Source organism: Miniopterus schreibersii (genome assembly GCF_964146895.1).
Source record: "Miniopterus schreibersii genome assembly, chromosome: 15".
In the NCBI taxonomy this organism is placed as follows: Eukaryota; Metazoa; Chordata; class Mammalia; order Chiroptera; family Miniopteridae; genus Miniopterus; species Miniopterus schreibersii.
The window spans coordinates 30,566,284-30,588,147 of NC_138115.1; the positions used below are offsets into that span (position 1 = coordinate 30,566,284).

The 21,864-nt window shown below is 51.5% G+C and overlaps 1 protein-coding gene across 1 annotated transcript in view; it reads right to left on the bottom strand.

The window, feature by feature from the left end:
* BFSP2 (beaded filament structural protein 2) overlaps nt 1-20,172 on the bottom strand; it is a gene marked incomplete at both ends in the record, with an annotated part of 43,368 nt that extends 23,196 nt beyond the window's left edge. The window contains one exon of the mRNA XM_081159959.1: nt 19,690-20,172. Coding sequence (XP_081016085.1) covers nt 19,690-20,172 — 483 coding nt within the window. The remainder of the gene's footprint in view (nt 1-19,689) is intronic.
* Nucleotides 20,173-21,864: the final 1,692 nt, after the last annotated feature.

Below are 21,864 nucleotides of genomic sequence, written 5' to 3' on the forward strand. Positions count from 1 at the left end.
TTACAAAATGGTCATGGGAATGTAAATTATAGAGAATATAGTCAATAATATTGTGATAACTATGAATGATGCCAGATATGTACTACATTTATTGGGATGATTACTTCATAAGTTATATAAATATATAACTACTATGCTATACACCTGAAACTAATATAATATTGTTATGTCAACTGTAATTGAAAAATAAGAAAATTAAAAAAAATTTTTTTAGAAGAATACAGAATATAAAAAAATATAGTTAATATCATTGAATACAGTTCATCCAAAGGGCTCTGGCTACGTGAGGCCTCCCTGAGGACTGGCTTTGGCTGCCTTGGCCGAGCCCTCTCTTAAACCAGCCCCACATTCAGAAAACCTTCTAGTCTTGGACTCTCGGGACATTCAGATTGCCCTGCTCAGTTTCTCACAATGATGCCCATGGCAATTATTCCACCCAGCATGGGACCCCGAGTTACAGCAGGTGTCACAGCGAATTGTAGGCTTAAAAAGAATCATGGTAGAGAAGGTGGCTTCGGAAGTGCTCTAGACTAGGTGGCCATGCAGGGCAGATGTGGGCCTGCAGCTTATAGAATCTGAGAGACTGCCTTTAACAAAAGGGATAAAAAAATACTAATACAGCCCTGGCTAGTTGGCTCAGTTGGTTGGAGCATCTTCCCATACACCAAAAGGTGGGAGGTTCAATTCCTGGTCAGGGAGCATGGGGGGGGGGGGAACCTATCAATGTTTCTCTCTCTCTCTCTCACTCACACACACACACTCTCTCCCCCTCCCTCCTTCCCTTTCTCTCTCTAAAATAAATCAAAAGCATATTCTCAGGTGAGGGAAAAAATAAATGACTGATACAAAGAGGGCTGTGTGGTGAGCTAGGGACCCTGAAACTTAAATTCCTCATTTAGTGCAGCTTGGTTTTGTTGTTTATTTGTTTCTGCTTTTCAAACTTGGGATCTAGGGAGTGGACAGAAAAAGTAAAAAATAAGACAGAACTCTAGGGGTGGGTGTGGGGGATATGTGTGCCACATTTAGAGTCATACAGTTCTGGAAAAGCAAAAAGATGGCCGAGAGGGCAATCATTCCAAGTCTTGCCTTTTGGATACATGTCCTTTTACCTTAGCACCAACTGTGAGAATTTGTAACGTTTCTCCAGTTGGTTGCAGACTATAAATAAGAGGCTGCCTGAGCAATCATGGAGTCAGGTAGGAAATACAGTCTGCGGACGGTGAGGTGAGGTGAGGTGAGGAGCTGGCTGCTCAGCGCCCTTGCTCCTCTGTTCTCACTTGGGGTTGAGGACAGGGGACATTTCCGAGATATTTTGGACGCTGCCCAGCAGATAGGGCACTTCTGTCCAAATGTCTGTCCCAGGCAACTCATGCAGCACTAGGCTTGGGGAAGCTGGAGGCCATCCTGCTTTACTGTTGTTTAATAACAACCAGGGGTTTGTTCAAGCCTTAAGTGGAGGCTAATTATAGGCCTGGACTTGCCAAAGTGCAGCTGGCTGGCTGGGCTCCCCTGTCTCCCTCATGGACGGATCCTGAAATGACCAGCTAGTCCACCATGCAGCCACAGAGAGCCCTTCATGGTTCTCCTGCAGGCGCCCAGCCCAGCAGAGGCTATGTCCTCTCTGGTGTTAGCAGTGACTCGGCCGCCCCAGTGGCAGGAAGGGCCAGTCAGGCAGCATGATGAAGGATGGACTTTGGCTGAGGTTTAGCATGGGCTGAGGACTGGGATGGGGGCCAAGGCCAAAGGCAAAGCGTGGAGCCTACAGTGGAACAGGGGACATCTCTGTTTCTACCTAGGAAGGCTTCATGAAATCCTCCCTGGGGCTGAGAATAGGAAAGAAAGAGGAAAGGGAAGTCTCACTGACTGACCACCTACAGGTGTACCCAGCCAGTGTGCCAGAACTGGCTGGTACTGGTTTGTGAGAGCATATAGTAAATATTCCAGGAGTTTGGTGAGCCAGCTGTTAAACACAGCCATCATGAAAATTTTAATTATGTGAACTTACAATTAAATATATTATATTAAAAACACAGGTGATAATACTCAAAATGTAAAGGTCACAAAAACTCATTGCTTCTTAATTGTTTTTCTATGTGTAACTATCATTTTTGCTTTTGAGGTTGTTTGTTTCTACTGTATCTGTATGGTGGAAACACTATGATGGTGTGCTCGACCCTTCATTCAATGACAGCATGTTGTTAGTTTGATATCAGCCATGGTTGGAATGTTTACACAAGGGCAATTGGCAAACACTGTTTTATGCATAGATTGCTGATTGTTGAACACTCACTGACTAAGCCCCATGCTCTATTAAATACTTAACATTCATGACTTCACTAAATGCCCCTGGCACCCCTCTGATGTGGATTTTCAACATACCCACTTTACAGATGAGAATGCCGAGGCTCAGAGAGCTTAAGTAAGTTGGCCAAAATCACATAGGTGGAAAGTGGCAGAGCCAGAATGCCAAACCAGGCCAGTGTGACTTGAAAGTGTGCATATTTTTGTCATCAGCTTTGGAAACTAAAAGGCACATCAGAATCAAGAGAGATTCTGTGGAGGATTATTTTCTTTCTCTTATGACATTGAACAGCCAGGACTCCAGGTTTCTATCTGGGCTGCATCATGAAGATAGAGAGATATGTTCCCTGTTGGATATGAGGATGCTCACGAAACCAAACCAAACCAAACCACAGTGGGCAGACTGCCAGATTGTACGTGGTGTTCTGGGAATGCTAGCAGAGGAGGTCCTGTCCTTCCGCCCAAACATAGAGCCAGGATTCCTACCTTTGAGGTGACATGACTTAATGCCAGGTCTGCTAAAAACAAACACTTTGTCACAGCAGCATTAGTGCGAATTGCTGTGCGAGATTAGGTGGTCTCGGGCCTATCCCCTCAGTAGCATTTTTAATTTTATTTATGTATTGATTGATCTTAGAGAGGAGAGGAGCAGGGCAGAGAGAGGGAGAGAGAGAGAGAAGCATTGACTTGTTCTACTTATATTTGCATTCATTAGTTTGTTGATTCTTGTATGTGCCCTGACCAGGGATCAAACCCACAACCTTGGTGTATCAGGACAATGCTCCAACCAACTGAGCAGTCTGACCAGGGCCCCCTCAGCAGCATTTTTAAGTCATTGAAGTCTTCCTGGAGCAGGAAACAGGAGACTCCTTCAATACATAAATGCAGCAGAAGAGAAGGGCAGGGTTGAGTACCAGGAGAATACACATTCAGAGGTCAGAGGTCAGAGGTCATGCTAGGGGGGTTGGTTGGGCTGAGAGGGGTGGTGTGGAGGGGGAAAGGGCGGGGCTGACCACTGGCCTCAGTCAGCTCAGACCGCTCTGGGTGTGCCACGCAGCCCCAGCTCACTTCCCTGGAGCCGCCTTCCCTGCCCCTGCATGTGGAGGCTTCCTTAGCAAACCCTGTACCAGTGGTTCTCAAAGTGTGGTCCCTGGACCAGCAGCACCAACACCACCTGAAGACTTGTCAGAAATGCAGATTCTCAGACGCTATACTCGGATGTGTGACGCGGAACCTCTGGAAGTGGGGCCCAACAAGCTTTCCAGGGCTTACGAGGCACACTTGACTTGGAGAACCCCCACTTTGCACCCACCTGCCTCCATCCTGCTCATGTCACCTCCCAGGCTGCTCCTGGGGGTCCCCCGTGTTCTCATCTGTGCCATTGCCTGTATCTACAACACCTGGCTTTACCACCTCACGCCCCGAGCCCTGCCGCCTGAGAAACGCTGCCCCACTTTAAAGCTCACCTCAAACGTGGCTTCCTCTGGGAAGCTTTTTCTTTTTCTTTTTTAAAAAATATGTATTTATTGATTTCAGACAGAGGAAGGGAGAGGGAGAGAGAGGTAGAAACATCAATGACGAGGAAAAGTCATCGATAGGCTGCCTCCTGCACGACCCCCACTGGGGATCGAGCCGGCAACCCGGGCATGTGCCCTGACGGGGAATCGAACTGCGATCTCCTGGATCCTAGGTCGATGCTCAACCTCTGAGCCACGCCGGCGGGCTGGGGAGCTTTTTCATTCACCCACTCACTCACTCTCGCCTTCGTTCTTCAGCACATGATGACGTTTCCTGTGGGCCAGGCTCTGTGCTGCGTGCAGGGGCATCAGCAGCTACTGTGCAAGAGGCGGTCAGAAAGGCAGGGAAGGACTCAGGAACAACGGAGGGAGGTAGGATTTACTAGGAAGCCGTGGAAAGGTTCTGAGGAGGCACAGGTGTGATTCCCCTGACTCCAGCGGGAAGGGGGATTGTGAGAGGCAGGAGGTGATGCTGAGGCCCCAGCTAGGGGGCTGCAGGCGAGATGCTGGTGGCTTTGACCAGGGTGGTTGCAGGGATGGTGGAGAGAAGCAGACAGGTTTAAGACATATTTTGGGGCTGGCACACAGTTTTTGGTGATGAAGCAGTTGTGAGGAGAGTGAGCAAAAGGAATCAAGAATGACCCCTAGGTTGCCTGGCTGGTGTGGCTCAGCAGTTGAGCGTTGACCTATGATCCAGGAGATCGAGGTTCGATTCCTGGTCAGGGCACATGCCTGGGTTGTGGGCTCGATTCCCAATAGGAGGCGTGCAGCAGGCAGCCGATCAATGACTCTCTCATCATTGATGTTTCTCTCTCTCTCCCTCCCTTCCTCTCTCTGAAATCAATAATGACATATTAAAAAAAAATGACCCCTAAGTTTTAGCCTGAACTACGGGGTACATAGTGCTGACCCTCTTCCTCCCTCCTTGGGTCCTTCCTGCATCTGAGTCCCCCCCACCCCACGGGACATGCCCCGTCTCACCACACTCAGCAGACAATGACAGTTTTCTCTTATTATTGACCCGAGCTCTTCCACGCCCAGGCTTGGGCCAGTTACTGGGGGAACGCTAAGATTTCCTTTCTTCGTCCATAAAACAAGGCCAATAATACGTCCCACCTCCTTGGTGCTTGTGAGAATTAGATGATCCTCTGCATGGACAGGCCTTGGCTGCCTGCCTGGCGCACAGTCAGTCCCTCAGCATCCCATGAACGGCAGCCACTATTATTATTGTTACTTGTCTTAATACAGAGCAGTTGTTCAAAGACTGTCGGACGGATCTGAGGGGCGTGTGCAGTCTGGCACTGTCCGCTCCGCTGCACAGGAGCTTGAACGAAGATTTCTCTCCGGTGGCTTGATTGCCTTCTCCCGGTTTTTCCTGCGCACAGTGGTTTTGAAAAGCCCTGCTCACGGGTGCTCTGAGGATGGGGCTCTAGCGCTTCCCGCGGCCGTCCTCACTGCGGATGCAGTTACTGAAATAAATGGAGCTGGTGGTGGGGGTGAGAGGTTTGCCCATCGCTGTGTTTAAAAAGGCCAAGGGCAGGCAGCATTTTAAACACTGTGATCAGTTGGGCCCAAGGGTGCAATGAAGGCTTTACTTGGAGTTAAAGATATGGGCATCCCAGCGGCGAGAGCTGCGGGCGTGGGGAGGAGGCGAGACGGGGCCCCTGGGAAATTAGGCTCCGCTGGCTGGCGCAGCGGCGGGACGCAGGGGTCCCTGGAAGCCCTTCTCATGTATAAGTGACTTTCACGTTTAGGACAAATGCTCAGCATGACTTGCTTCTAGCAATAAATAAACAAGAAGTCATTATCCCTCCTACCCCGGAGATAGTGTGTCTCCACCCCGTGTCACCCAGCCAGACGGGGGCTGCTCTGAGCTCATCTTGACCCCCCAGCTGCCTGTCACAGAAGACGCACCTTCCCCTCTGGCACTGGGACACCACTCTCTCCCGCTCCTCCTCCCGCCCGGCTGGCCATCTGCACCGACCCCGCCTTCAGAGGTCCTTCCCCTTGCCCGGCCTCTCGGTGCTAGAGCTTCTCACGGTTGGGTCTGGGGCTGGTTCTTCTTATTGTTAAGTGACCTGATCTATTCCCGTGGATTTAAATGGCTGTGCTGATGGCACCTACCAGTATTTCCCCAGCGCAGAGCTCTCTTCTCTACCCCAGACTCACATCACACTCTCCTTGACGTCTCTTCTTGGGTGTTTCTCAGACGTCGCAAACTTAACATGACACAAAACGGAATTTTAGATTTTTGCCTTCAAATCTTTCCTCCCCCAGTGCATCTCCTCCATGTCAGCAGAGCACCGAAATTTACCAGAAACCAGGGGGCCTTGCCCCATATCTCTACAAGTTTCTTGATTGCTTGAGTTACCAGCCACAGACCAACAAAGGAAGATTTAGCTCATTCACACGCCCCTCCCTTTTCCTCCACTCATATCGGCTGTCTTGGCAACTTTAATAAAACTCTACATCCTTCTGCATCAGTTATGGACAGTTTCTTTCTCTTACTCACTCTCTTATAATCACAGATGTTTTATTTTCTAAGGTCAAAGGGAAGACAAAAAAGCCAGTTTAATTACTAAATAACTCTACTGATGCCTGTGTGAAATACAGATTCTTTCTGCTAAGAATTACGACAGAGGTGCCCCTGCCTGTCAGGAGCGATGGGCAGGTAGCCAAATTGTTGTCTTATTTTCCAGCAGAGCATCCTTGGGCCTGCAGAATAATGTCAGCTATTTAATGAATTTTCATGGTGCTACTCTGTCCAGGACATGGCTGCAAACCCCACATGCAACCATCCGGCCTCCCCACCATGCCCGAACTGTGATTCTAACATTACAGAGCTGTTTCTTCTCTTGTAAAACGGGGCAGCTGTATCTTGATAGTACCAGGCACATAGTAATCTCTGAATAGATGCTTGTTCAATGAATGAATAAGTGATACACGTTTAAAGAGCCAAATATGAAATAACATTGAGAAGCCGATTCACAAGCATCAGGTTGGCAAACCTTTGGGGGTGAGACTGTGAAGAAGGCGGAGCTCTCGAATGCTGATCCTGGGAGGGTAAATTTGGGCTGGTTCTGGGAGGGTAAATTTGGGCAGCCACTTTGGGGAGTAATTCGGCAACGCCACGTAAAAGCTAAAGGTGGACATAGCTCATTCTACTCCGAGGTACTAACCTAGACCAGGGTCAGAAGCTTTTCCTACAAAGGGCCAGACAGGAAATATTTCAGGCTTTGTGGGCCTACAGTTGTTGCAACTGCACAGCCCCCCCCCCCCCCGCCCCTTGTAGGATGAAGGCAGCTGTAGGCGATTAGTACGTGAATGCGAGTGACTGTAGCCGATCAAACTTTAATTACACAAGCAGATGTCTGGTTGGATTTGGCCTGCTCTGACCTAGAGAAACTCTCCTGGGTGCACAGGCAGGTGTGTGCCCCTCCTGTTTGTGACAGAGGACTTTGGAAGCAACCGACATCCACCAACAAAAAAATATGTAACCTATGGTACATACACAATGAAATACTACAGGTATAACACGGGCACATCTCAGAAACAAAACGAGGCCCGGCTGGCGTGGCTCAGCTATTGAGTGTTGACCCGGGAGCCAGGAGGTCTCCAGTTCGATTCCCGGTCGGGGCACATGCCTGGGCTTTGGGTTCCATCCCCAGAAGGGGGCGTGCAGGAGGCAGCTGACTGGTGATGCTTCTCTCTCTCTCTATCCATCTCCCTCCCTCTCTCTCTAAAAATCAATAAAAATATATTTAAAAAAAGATGAAGAGTGGAGAAAGCAAGTCACAGAAGGAAATAGTATGTAGGGATGGTTAATTTTATGTGTCAACTTAGCTGGGCCACGATGCCCAGATATTGGGTCAAACGTTATTCGAGATGTTTCTGTGGGGGTGTTTTTGGATGAGATTAACAAATGGTACACTGCTGAGACTGCTGGCGAGGAAGGAGGCGGGGCCGACACACGCCCACATCCTACTTACACGGGACACTAACTACACCCACAGACTGAGGGGCGGCAGCCTCATCCCGGACACGGACGAAGCCTTTTCCACTCACTTTATTCCCTTTAAGTTTCAAAAGGGTCGGGGCCGTGAGGGCAGACAGGGGAGATTAGGGGGCTGGTCAAGGTGTCCGGTGAGCTGAGACAGGGGGGGCTCAGGACCCTGACTCCACACTCAAGCTCTGACCTAAAACCCAAAGCCACAGAAAGTGCACCCGAAAGAGGAAAGGAGGGGATGGTTTCTCCCGTCACAACTGGAAGCCGGAGAGAGTAGGGGCAGGCTTGCCGGCTAGTACATGCAGTCTCAGGGCGAAGTGAAATTTTAGGGTTGATTTATAATCCTCAGGAAATTGGGGGCTGTCGTGGACATTCTGACACGAACACAGCGACTGCAGGGCTGCGTGAATTGTGTGGCTGGCCCCTCAGGATCGGGGTGGCTTCCGCGGTGAAGGGATAATTACAGGCACCCAGAACTTGACACAAATAGCATTTTGCAGCTGGGTGACTAGGGGGTGTTAGACAGTCCCCAGAGCAGCCAGAAGGTGGCGCCACTTGCCAAGAGAACCAGGTCAGAGGCAGCAGCCGGGACTCTCCCACTTCCCAGGGTGTCCCCTGCCTTCCGGCTTGGCTTGGAGGCCGCTCTTGGATTTCCGCCACAAAGTGGGACGCTTCTGAGGTACCACGGGCCCATCCCTTATTGTCCCTGCGCAAATGCTACGTCCTTCTCCCGGGGGGACTGCAGATTTGGCTGGGCAGGTGGTAGCAGGGGGGCCATGCAACCCAAGTAATTACTGTCCTTCTCGTTACTACGAACAATGACAGAAATTACTGCCACAGTGCGCCGGGTGCTTACCAAGGCCGGACGCAAGGCTGTGTACTCTGAGTGAGTTCTTTGATTTCATTCCCAATTAAACTGGCACTGAGTAAATATTATTACAGTATTATAATTTCACAGATGAGAACTTTGAAATTCAGAGAGGTTCAGGAATTCGTTTTAGGTCACAAGGTTGGTCAAGGCAAAGCCAGGATCAGGCTCCACCCTGCTCTGGGGGATCCTCACTGCAACATGAAGGGCGGGCCCAGAGTGACTGCGGTTATGGTGACAGTGTGCGGGGAACAGGGAAGGAGGCTCACTTTAGGGGCCAGCTGTAGGTCAGGCACGAGGCTGGGTACTCTTCCAGTTGGCGATTCCAGCTGTTTGTTGGTTTAGTTTAATCTGGGCTTTTGTGATCTTGGATCACAAAAAGGCTTTGCTCTGTCTCAGTAAACCCCCGTCTAGCCGATTTCTCCCCTCATTGTCGACTGTCGTTTGGCAAGACCTGGGATATATTCTGGCAGGCGTGTGAGTGTGGGGGGCGCCGGGGCAGGGGAGGGTGGTTGTGCTGCTTCATCAATATTGGGGCACAGGCCACCACCTGACCCTTGGAAATGGGGGAGGTGGCCGCACTACTGACCATTCCAGTGACGGCCAGCCAACCAGGGAGCCACAAAGGGCGAGGGCCCTGGGCTCACTGGAGGGCTCTTTCTTTTCCTTAGGCTCCATCACTGCTCCGAGACAATGAGGAGCAGTGACAGAGAGGCCTCTGGCCCGAGGCCCGGAGGTCAGAGGGGTCCACCCCCTTGCTTCACAGAGCAGGAGCTCCAGGGAGAGTCACCGGGGCGCACTGGCAGCCAGCAGCCCGAGGGAAGGCAGCCGCCGGCCGCTGCCCCTGGTCTCCTGCGACTGTGAAGACAAAGGTGACGGGACCACCTGCTCACAGAGTGATGAAAGGGAACCTGGCCATTCCCTGCACGTCTGCAGGGAGATGTCAGGTTGATCCAATCTCTTAGCTAACAACCGAGGAAACTGAAGTTGAAAGAGGTGGTGTGACCTGTCCACGGTCACGCAGCCCCTCAGCGACATTGGCTGTGTCTCTGTGAACAGTATTGCCCCGGGCTCCCGGGCCCATGGCTGTCCTTTGTGAACTCCTTTGTGATAGGATTTGGGATCTGATTTCAAGCGCAAAGGGAAGCCAGGGCGAGGTGGACTAGGTGCCGAAATACTGGTTGTCTGGAACCTTGTAGAGTGAGATTTGAGGAAACAGGACAAAATGTGGCAAATCAGGACTATAATGTGAAAAAACCAAGAGCTACCATTATGGGTTGAACCGTGTGCCCAGGCCAAGGAACCACACCTCTGTCCCCAGCCTCGAGGGTCCTGCGTGCTGTGCGTGGGGCGGGAGACCCTCACGCCTCAGCTCTGTCTCCACAGGCTCCCTCCCACGCTGGGCAGGCGGCCGCCCAGGAAGAAAGGTCACAGCCCTGACGGCGGCAGGAGCAGGAAGGTCACAGGGCTTCACCGGCACCAACGCTCACAGAGCGTCAGCGGCAGCCAGACAGGTCGCTCTGTGACCCTCCTGGGCAGAGACAGAGACAAGACCACCCTGCAACCACATCTGAACAGAGAGGCAAGGACACTCTGCAACCACAAAAATCCCCACTCCCGGTCCAGCCGGTGCAGTGACGGGGGACTGCTGTCCACACTGGCGGCTTCGTGCCTGCTCCATTCCCCTGGCTCTTGGATAAACGGTCAGACACCTGATCATTGAACTGCCCCAAGTTCCGGACGGCACCAAACACAGAACAGGACTTGCCCTTAAACTTCTCCCCGAATCACCCAGCACAGGCCCAGACCTCCTAAGAAGCCCTCCTAACTCCCTGTCCCTGAGATGGCTCTTGTTTTCGGAATGTGTTCCTCCCTGGCGACAGCAGGTGAATAAACCTGATTTTGTCTGCCCATCGGGTGGTCTGCCGGCTTCAACAGGCGCACGCCTCACCCGCAGACCCAGGACGCGTGGGGGTTGGCACTGGGGACCCCTCCCACGGGCCTTGGCCTCTCACCTCCTACTAGATGATGGTGGGAGGTGTCAGGTCACCCTGCCGGGGACACGGATCCCAGCCCAGAAGCCCCTGGCAAGGACTGACTTGGCGTGTGTTTTAGGAGAAGGAGGTCTCCTCCCGCCTCTCAGGTGCCCACCTCCCGCGGTGGAGGGGCGCACCTCTGGGGGCTCCTAAACGCTGCTCAGATAACGACATTCTGCCTCCAGGGCCAACCACTCAGCACATTTTCCCGAGCATTAAAATCACTGAGAAAGGAAAATCGAAACCCCTGGGGGGCTGCCACGCTGTTAAACATTCAAGCCCCAGTCCTGAGCGGCCTGACAAGCCGGAAGCCGCCAGCCTCCTGTGTCGCAGTCGGTTCCAGTGACAGGAAGCTCGGTGAGGATCAATCACTACTTCTGACAGTTTCCTCCACATTAAAAGAGGTGGAGAGGAGACAAAGGAGGCACGTGGCAGAGTTTAAATCCCTCACAGAGACAGGCTCTGCTGATCTAACTCCATCAAACGGGGGCGCTCACAGTCGACGCAAACCCACCCGCCCTTTGGGGCTGGGCTTTGAGGCAGGACTGACACTGGTCTTACAATGAGTGTAGCAGGAGGCTTTAAACAATATTTGGGGGTTCACACAATGCTGAACTGGTCCTGGATGGGGCACTAACTCAACAAGGAACTTAATCTCTGTGGGCCTCAGTTTCTTTGTCTATAAAATGAGTGTTATGGGCTGAGCTGTGTCCCCCTCAATCCCTCTGTTGAAGTCCTAACCCCCAGCATCACAGAATGTGACTGTGTTTGGAGACGGGCCTTTAAAGAGGTCATTCCGTTAAAATGATGCCACAGGGGTGTCCTTGTAAGAGGAGGAAGTTTGGACACAGATGTCGAAAGGGAAGAAGGTGTGAAGACACTGGGAGGAGGCAGCCACCCACAAGCCCAGAGAGGCCTCGGCCGCAGGGACCCTGCCGACATCTCCATCTCAGGCCTCTCGCCGCCAGGACTGTGAGAAAATAAATTTCTGTTGTTGGAGCCGCTCAGTCTGTGACACTTTTTCATGGCAGCCCTAGCAGACTAATGCAGTGGGCATAGCCCCACCTTCCTGGGTGACGCAAACATTGCTGACAGGATCAAATGAGACAGGAGTAAAGCCTCCGGTTAAAGCTCCACCTCAAGGTCTGCAGGTCATAGTGAGAGTGCGGGCGGTTTTATCTTCAAGAGTCTTATTATCAAGGGACGCGACTTTGCCAGGGGACACTGGAGGGGAGGCCGTAGAACCCCTGAGCATTTGTGCCTCTCCTGGGGTATGGCTGAGATCTGGGCAAACACCCCAAGAATTCAGGAGTCTGCCCAGGGCTGCCCACTGAAGTCAGCATCAGGCAGGGCTGGCCTTGGGGGGCAGACTCCGCCCTGGGGGCCCCGGGTGCTCCTAGGCACCTACAGGTGGTCAGAAATCCTGCCAGGAGCAATTCCCTTTGCAGGTAGCGCTCCTTAGGGACAGGGACAGGGGTAGGAGCCACACTCAGTGAACTCGGAGATGCCTCAGGAGCGTCACTCTCCCGTCTCATTTACCCTCCCAATGACCCAGGAGGAAGCCGCTTTCGCCTTCATTGTGCAGCTAAACACACGGAGGCTCTGGGGAGTCATGAGGGTGCCTGTAAGGAGTAATACATTCATTTATCAGATAACCTTCCTCCTCAGAGTTGGCCAGGAGCAGCCCTGAGGGACAGGCTGACCTGGAGGGGTGCAATGGAGGTGATGAAGATGTGGCACAATTCAAGGCCAGGACGACGCCTGGAAGCTCTGGGCAGCCCGGCCAGAAGGGGGGCCGGGGCTGGGGGTCTGGGGGAGGGGACAGGTGCTGGGGTGGGCTGGCAGGTGTGGGCAGTTAGAAATCAGGCAGGGTACTTTGCCTCCTGTATAACTTTGCCCCGAGTCTACCTTTATTTCTTTCTCCACGTTGCAGTATTTCTCCTAAGACTTATTTCGATGATTACTCACTGGCCCTTGAAATAAATAAATAAAAATTGCCAGTTGTTTCCTAACAGCAGGTCAGCTTCGGGAACGGAGTTTTCCACTCTTCATCACCTTCCTGTACCCGCTGAACTCACTCCTCTCTGCTGAAGAATGCATTTGTGACAGCCGGGCTGCGAGCTCCTTTACAACCAGATAAATGAGTCTTTCTGTGCTTTCTGCAGCTCGGCGGACGATAAACCAGGTTTCATTTTCCCAAATTGAGTCCTTCACTTTGTGGATCAGCAGGACCCTCTGGGGGACGCCGGGCCGGCGAACGCTCTGCGTGGCTCAGCCGCTCTCTCAATAATTCCCCGTAAAGAGCAACCAAGTTGGTCCAGACGCTCCCACCAGCCACCTGGATTACGTTTTAATTGAGTTCTGGAGAGTGTCGCACATTAGGCCTTTCCTATTGCTCCCTTAGAGGGATATTCAAATTATTATTATTTTTTTCAAATTAAGAAAATGTTTTTAGTGATTTCTTTTGAGAGAGAAAGGAAGGAGGAGGGAGAGAGAGAGAAACGTCAGTTGGCTGCCTGCTGCACGCCCCTCCTGGAGCTCTAGCCTGAGACCTGGGCATCAGGCACCCTGGCTGGGAGTAGAACCAGCAGCCTCTTGGCGCATGGGTCGACGCTCAACCACTGAGCCACACCGGCCAGGCCCATTGGTGTGTTTTTTTGAGATGAGGCTGTTGAACGAGTGTTCTCCCCTCTCAGTAGAAAGGTTCAGTTGCTTCTGTGAGGCTGCGGGGTCTTCACCTTCCCTGGGCCTCCCTGGAACACCAGCCCCTGCCCACCCCTGTGTTACAAGTTGCTGGCAGGAATTTTATTTATTGCTTCATTTTTAAAAAAAAGGTAAAACATCTTAACAGTGCAAAAAAATCTATGTACAGCTCAAAGCCAGCCTGCTCCTGCCGGTCCTGTCACCCAGCCCTCCCACTGGGCGATGGCCCCCACCCCTTGCCACCCTGCCATGCTTCCAGGGAATCAGCCCGCCCTCCCTCCTTTGTTTTCAAACAACACAAATCGTAGCAGAGCACATTTTCGCAGCCTGTCTTTCTACTCTAAAGTATATATTGGCGCCAGTTCCGCATCGGGATCTAAGGAGCTTCCTTGGTCTTTTGTTACAGCAGCCGGGAGTCTGCGGCGCTGTTCGGCGCTATGGGACCTTCGGGTTGTTCCCAGGGTCCCATTTCTGAGATATGAGGGAAGCGGGGATGTTAAAGAAGCTCTCGGGCCCTAACTTCAGGTTCCGATTGAAAGCAGAGCCCGTCGGTTTTGGGTTCATTTGTTGCCGCCCTTGGTGAGTGGAGACATGCTCTGTGCCAGGCTCTCGGGACAGAGAGGTGAGGGGGATGGGCAGTGACCTGGGACAGCTTGGCCGCTCAGTGGTGAGAACCACAGAACTCTTGGCATAAACGACGCCATTCAGGCCCCCCCCCCCCCCCCACTTGGGGACCTGATTAAACTCTGGCCTGGCTTCCATCAGCCCAGCCCCTGTCCCTAGGATGACCCCTGCCCCTTACGATGCCTGCCTGAGAAAGCTCAAGCTGCCCAAAGAATTTACTGTTGATTATAGTCAAAACCTGACAAGGGGCCCCTGACGTCCCTTTTCTTAGGCAATCACTTCAGGAAACTTGGAGCTGTAAATCCTTTCTCTGCCTCTTTGAGATATAAGCCTCCTGTAACCCAGAATGTTTCTTCAAGGACTGGGAGCCATGTCTGTGACATGCAAGCCCCTGTGGAGATAGACGCCCTTGTGCCCAGTTCCTGTGGGAGAGCAGATGCTAACATTTTTAATTTTTTTTTACCTTGAGGGTATATTTATTAAAGCTGGGGGCAGTGAAACAAGGAAGGGCTTAGCATGAAGCAGCAGGAGAGCCCAGGCAGGGCTGCTTTAGTCCACTGGGAAGTCATTGGAAAAGGGACCCTGGAGCCGGGCCGGGTGTGGCTCAGTGGCTGAGCGACCTCCTATCGACCAGGAGCTCACTGTTCCATTCCCCAGGGCGCATCCCGGGTGTCAGGCATCACTGATGTTTCCATCTCCCTCTCCCTGTCTCTTCCTCTCTCTGAAATCAATAAAAACATATTAAAAAAAAGGGGGGGGGGACATTGGAGACAGGTTCAGAGGATTAGCCCAGGATGAGCTGCTGCTCCCCATTGCTCCCCTGGTTGCAAGTCTCATGGGGTCCCTCGGAGTTTGGGAGATGCACGTCTGTGGGGGAGAAGGAGGGGAAGGGAAAGGCATGGGGCATGCTCCCCAGGGGGAGAGTGTGCCTGATGCTAACTTTGGTGGGTGGCTAGCTCCAATTTACTGCTGTCATAAAGATATGAGAAGTGTGTTTTTCCCTTGGATGGGCACCAATTAGCCAACACAGATGGCCTAGCCGCATAAACCACACCACCCTCTTAACCACCTACATAATTTTTTTTGAGCACACCCCGTGTTTAAAAAGCGCCTGGTTCTGAGGACTGGATGGAGCACAGTTCTACACTGAGATCTCTCTCCCTTACCGCAGTAGGCCGAATACAATCTGTCCTGGCTCATCTTGTACATTTCCTGCCACCAAACCTGGATTCAGCCATTTCTCTAAGAAGCCTCTGTTTTTGTTTGTATGTTTGGTTGTTTTTTTGTTTCTTTTTTGTAGTGAAAGAAGGTAGTTAGAAACCAAAATCTGGGCTAAAAATGCTCATTGTTGCTGGGTTGGCTATTATTTCTAGGTCTTTTCACTGGCCAGAGCTAGGACATAGGTATATATTTATTTTTAATTCCAATTTAGAAAAATTGTCACAAAACTTTATTAGTCTTACAGCGGTATCTCCTTTCACCCACACTAAAAGTCTGTCCTCAGCGACACGTACATAATTACTCTTTTACTTTATCCCACAGAACACACTCACATGTACACACACACACACACACACACACGTACACACACACACACACACACACGCACACACACGCGTGCGCACCACTGTCAGGCTCACAGCACCAACACTACCACCAGCAATGGGACTAGTGACACTGATTTAAGATTCTTTTGTAGTTACTCTTGTATCCTCTCTAGGGACATACAAATTACTGTAGTTTAAAGAGTCACTCGGAATAGTTCTTCTCTGTGTGATTATACCATCAATTTGATACATAGTTGGATTCATTTGTTTCCTTTTCTTTTTGAACTTTTAGGGTTTGCTTTTTAAGAGTTAATTTTCTTTGTAATTCTGTAAGATATTTGCATGGTTCCAAAGTCATCTCCACATAACAAGATAACAGAATTCTAGGGTCTGTGCCCTCCCTTCTCCTGTACATGGTCATTTAAAAACATTTATAGTTTGTTTTTACATTTTATTTTCCATTCTAGTTTTCAACGATAAGCAAACATGTATGTATATATTAATAACCCTTCCCTTTTTTAGATAAAAGGGTAGAATGATAGACACACTCCCCCACCTTGCTTTTTAACTCCACAGTATCCTGGAGATCCTTCCATAATACTTAAAAAGAACCGAGGGCTCACAGGCTTCAAAATCCCCAATCTTTGCAGCATATCCCCCTATCTTTTATCATCTAGACTTACTCTCCTGTCCCCCATTCTTCAACAAGGACCTCACACTTTAGAGACCATAAGAGATTTAAGAGTGGCTGAGCCCAGTATTGAGGAAGAGCACAGAGAGGCCCCAAGAAATAGGGCTCACTCTCTCCCCTATTTTCTTTAGCAATTCTGCTCCCCGCCAGACACCCTACATAGCAAAACAAGAGCCCCCAGAAATGAAAAACAACACCCTTCTTAGAAAGCCCTTTAGTGACCACCTTTATTACTTGGCCAAGACCCTTGGGAGCAGCCTCATGCCCCCTCCCCCTTCCTACTCCAATATCTCTTCCCATCTTATATACCCCTCTCTCTAAGAGAAATTCTCCTGAATATATGTTTCTCTGCGTAGTTATATCTCTAATGATACTTTAGTGTCCCTTAAAGCTTGGCTAAATAACTGTCTGAGTGGCCTGCTCTAACCAGATGAATTGCATTTATTAAAAAACAAGTAGAGTGGTTGTTGTTGGGTAAATGTATTCAGGCTTTTGCAGATTCTGAAAGAGCTCATGGTTCTTCCTCCCTCCCTCTTTCAGGGACACCAGGTCCTGAAATGTGAACAGTGACCCTGTAGCCTGTGTTTTTATTCAGTGGAGAGAGATTAGTTCTTATTTCTTTAAAAACAGAAACAAACAACCCTGCTAGGACCACAGGTTCTGTGGGGAGAGAAACCTGGCCCTGACCTAGATTGCCTCAGTTTCTAGCAGTTTCCCCAAACAGGCAAGTCCCCAGGGTATGGGTTCTCTCTGCAAGGGGCTGTGAGCAGCAGTCCCATTTTAAACCTGGCCCATTTAAGTTCTAATCCCCTTGCCTTTCAGTCATTTTGCTTTCTCCTTTCCCCAGCTGACAGCCTTTGCTGCCGGAGGTATAAAGTGCTGTTGTCTCCCATGGAGCCCACTAATTTCGGTGGAAACCTAGGCCCCGGTGTTGCTTTCCCTTCCCCGGGCAGTGACCGTCTCCGGCCCTGGCTCGCAGCTCGTGTTGTGTGGCCGCTGAGCTGCACCTCTCTGCCCCCCCCAGCCCTTCTCTCTGCAGCTCTGAGGCCGGGCAGCTGCCTAATTTCAACCTTGTGTTTGGCCTGTTTGAGGATGAAAGGGCCTGATGTCGCCAGAGTTTATCGGCAACATTCACTCGGCAAGAAAAGTCAGGAGCACTCAGCAAAGCTGCAGAGGGAAGGGCCACCTTCTACCCCAGTGATGGCAGGTGCCCGTGTCCTCTGTAGCCTCTGAGCCACCACCTGGGAATTTTCCGGTCTATTTTCACTGCTTAGCAGGAGAAGTGGCTGAGAGGCGCTAAGTCAGCTGAGGAGCAGGGAGAGAGAGGTTTGCAATCGAAAAGGAATGTCAAGACTGGTTACAGAACTTGTAGGTCCCAGTGTAAAATAAAAAGGCAGAGCTCCTTGTTCCACAAGCAGAGAAAAAAAAAAAGTATGCCTTTCAAGCTATTAAACTATAAAGCTTTATCCTGTCTTCCATGGTTTTTCTACCTGTCATGGTAATTTTGCTATTTAATCTCGCACTCCCTCGGGCACAGGGACACTCAAGGGGCAAGTGTAACCCTTATAGGCACCTGGGGGTCCTGCCCCACCATTTGGGGCACTGCACGGTCCATCAGCTTCTGGGTTACCCATCGCACCAGCCCCTGGACTGATATCCCACGTCCTGGCCAAGGGAGGGGAAGCAGTCAGGCATCTTCGTTTCTACAGACTGGCTGCTCCAACCCATGGAGGGCAGAAGACCCCCAAGAGCACTGAACCTCAGGGCTACTCTGTAGGGAGCCGGACCACGGGTGGGCAAGAGGCTCGTGGAAATTCTGTGACAGCAGATTGTCCTGCAGATGCTGAAATATCGGCATCTTGTGTCTAGTGGTTCACCTGACACGTGTTTGGCATCACGATGTTGCAGGGAGTCTTGGAGGGGTGGCTGCCTTAGACTTGGCGGCTTTAAGGCCCAGGCTGCCCTAAGGGGGCTCCCCCTCAGCTCAGCTGGATGCGAGCGGCGCAGAACAGCAGCCCCAGGCAAAGCAGAGAGGACGGGCTGTGTGTCACGGGCACCTGCTGTCAGCTGGGCACTGACTGACCGCGGAGGAGAAGCATCCTGGGGTGAAATGTGAGGCGGCAGGGGCACACGAGGAGGCCCCGAGTGTGTCTGCTCAGCATCACCCAACCACACACAGACGACGGCTGGCTTGTGACCTCGCCCTGGGGGCTGCGTGATGGGCCCCAGGGAGCTAGGGTCTGAGCTGGCGGTTCCTGGCTGGGTGAGAGGCTGACTTAGCTCAGAGGGATCCCAAGGCCAGGATGTGGTGGGGCCGGGGGAGGAGAGAAGGCAGCCACCCACAAAGAGACAGATGAGATGTGAGATGCTGGCTGCAGTCCCGTGAGAGCAGCTCAGGCTGTAGGCCAGACATGACAAATGAGCTGAGAGCTGCAGAAATCACCCCGGAGAGCAGGTCCTGACTAAGCAGGGAAGAGAGATGAAGCCTCTGAGTCCTGCCCTGTCCATTAGATAGCCACCAGCCCCATGTGGCTACTTAAAGTGACCAAAAAAAAAAATTAAATTCCCCAGTCACATTAGCCACATTTCGAGCGCTCAGTAGCCACATGGGGCTGGTGGCTACCAGGATGGACAGTGTGGACACAGGACATCTCCATCACTGCAGAAAGATCTATTTGAAGATAAGTCATCTCATTACAACTTTATATTAGTTACATGTTGAAATCACATTTAAAATATAATGTTAAATATATTTTAACACAATTAACTTCACCTGTTTTGTTTTTTACTGTGCGTAATAGAAACTTATAAATTACCTATGTAGCTCCTATTTCTACTGGACAGTGCGATTACACATGGGTATAGGAACACACCTTCACTCATTCATTGTTTTAATGCTCCCTCCACTTGATGTTGTTCCACTTGATGATGGCTGTGAAAATCCTCTTAACACAAAGGTTACAGGGGCACCCCGAGGTAATGGGACAAATGCAAACTTTGGAGCCAGAAAAAATCAGGTTCAAATCTCAGTTCCAGCCCCCTACTCGCTACATGATCGTGGCCAAATAATTCCCTTTGTGCCTGTTTTCTCATCTGAACAATGCGATCAGTGAATCAGCCGCTGTGCAGCACTGCTGTGAACCTTAGAAATGGCAGTGCTTGGAGGGGACCCTCGAGGGCCCGGCCCCTAGTATGCTTCTGTTGATGGTAGTCGTTATCGCTGTTATTACTGTCATTAGTATTTTAAGTATGAAAGTAGAAGGGGTTATGGTCAGTTTCTCTGGCCTCAGACCACTCACTCCTCTGCCCCGACCTCCCAGAGATGGTGCAGCAGGCAGCCGTCAGCATCGCCTCCCGACCCTTCGCAAAGCCCTTGGGCACAGCCCGGGCACTCACCTGCTGGCAGCTGCTGGTCCAGGCGGCCCTGAGGGTGCCCCAGCTCTCTGAGCGCCCAGCCTTGCTCTCCAGGTGCATTCGCAGTTGTGCCTCCAGATCCTGGCAGACTTGCTCCAGGGCATGCACCTTGGCCATGTATTCCACCAGGCAGGCCCCCAGGTCTTCAACTGCATCAAGGTCCCGCTCCAGGCCCGGAGCAGGTGCTGTGGCCAAGCCTGAGCTCCGTAGGCCCTGCAGAAAGACACTGCTGATGCCCAAGGCTCGACGGCTCACGCGGGCACCCAGGCCTCCTGTGTACCCACTGGGGGTCATCCCTACATAGACCCTGGGAGCTTGGATGAGGCCACCAGTGGCACTGGTCCTGGAGGCTGGGGGGCTATCCAGGGAGGGCGATGACTGCGTTCCCCTGAGGGATGCCCTGTGCCTCTGGAGGGGACTGCTGGCGCCTGTGGGCACATCCACCACCACCCGCCTTGAGCTCATCACCCCTGCTGCCTGCACTGTGCCTAGTGGGTTTGCAGAGTCCAGCGGCTTTTGCTTTCCAGCCCCGGTGTCCCTACGGCCCTGTCACGAGCCTCTCTGGAAGCTCCCCTGTCCCCAGGGCTGCTTTGTCTGCTGTTTTCCATGAATTTCCATCATTCACTGAGCTGAAAGAGAATTGGCCTCGTCCAGGGCCGCGTGCAGAGAGGCTCTCGCACATTCTCTGCAGGGTCATGCGCCCGACCTCCCAGGTTTTTCTGCTGCTGTTGGTGGAGGCTGGAACCCTGCAGGCTGTGGAGGTGGCTCACCTGGGTTTGTATATTTCACTACCTAAGAGAGGGCAAGGCAGGCATCAAGCAGCCCCTTTCACAGATGAGTAAACTGAGGCTCAGGTCGCAAGTGGAGTGAGTGGCTGAGCCAGGACTCAGGTGTTCCCAGGGCAGAACACCTTACGTGTGCTGTGTGTGTGACTGTGTGAATGTGTCGTGTTCGGACAGGTAACAGAGGATTGAAACATGTGAAGCAGCCATGGTGGGAGGCAGCCCCAGGGTCTGAAGAAAAACAAACCAAGCCTGTTGCTTCCTTTACTCCCCCAGTCCGGGCAGCAGCTTCAGGTCCCTCCCAAGCATCTTTTTTCCTGAGAAAACTGCCATTCATCAGCTGTGTGGCTTTGGCCACGTGACTTCACCTCTCTGTGCCTTACTTTCCATGCACTGCCCCGGGCTCTAACTTTCTAATGCATTCGACAAGGGGCCCTGGGCAAATTCAGGCCCTCACATGCTGGGCACCTATTACTCTCTAGCTGTTCCCTACACATCTGCTTTCCCATCTGCCCCAAAATTAATAAAACAGAGAGAGAGGGCCCCCTGTCCAGAAAGCAGCAGAGCTGGGATGGGAAGGCCTCTTCTGACTCCGAACCCAGTGACCTATCTAGGCCCCCTCTGCCTCCCACCACGGAGAGCAGGGTATCTACCCAAGGTCACCCCGGAGGAGTCAAAGACCCTGGTTGCCTACTGGAATATTCTACGTGCTCTTCCTGGCCGATTAGGACCCACCACTCTTTTCTTTTCTTCTAAGTTAACCTTTTGAGATGACACGGAAGGTACTTTATAAGTGTCAATGTTGGTCATATGATTAACAGATTAAAAAGCCAACTTGATCCAGGATAGGCTGGTGGTACCCCTCGTTCCTTAGACATGGTATCCCTGCTGCGAACGCCACCTGGTGCACCCGGGAGGGCCCCGGTGCCCGTGAGACTGTGTTATGACAACGTCCGAACCCAGGCGATGCTGACCGGGCTGCGGAGGAGCTGCATTCCTGCGAATTCCAGGATGTATCGTTCAAGGCTGAATGAAGGGTTCTAGCCACCGACTGAGTTCTTGGCAGAGGTTGCCTAGGTACCATTACCCTCTATATCTGTACCATATAAATGGTAACACGCACGGCCAGGTTAACTCCAGCTTTCTTGGACCCTGAGATGTTTAAGATGAAGCCCGAGTCCTGGGGAGGGGCAGGTGGAGGAGGGGATGTACCCTCAGTGACACCAGTGTCTCCAAAGACCTGAGAGGGATGATTCTCTCTTGAAGAAATCACAACATGTTGTAAAGGCTTTGTCTTATCAAATAATAAATTGCTAAGCCTATTAGCTCGCCATTCTCATAAAACCCAATTTACAGTTAAAGTAGATTAAAGATA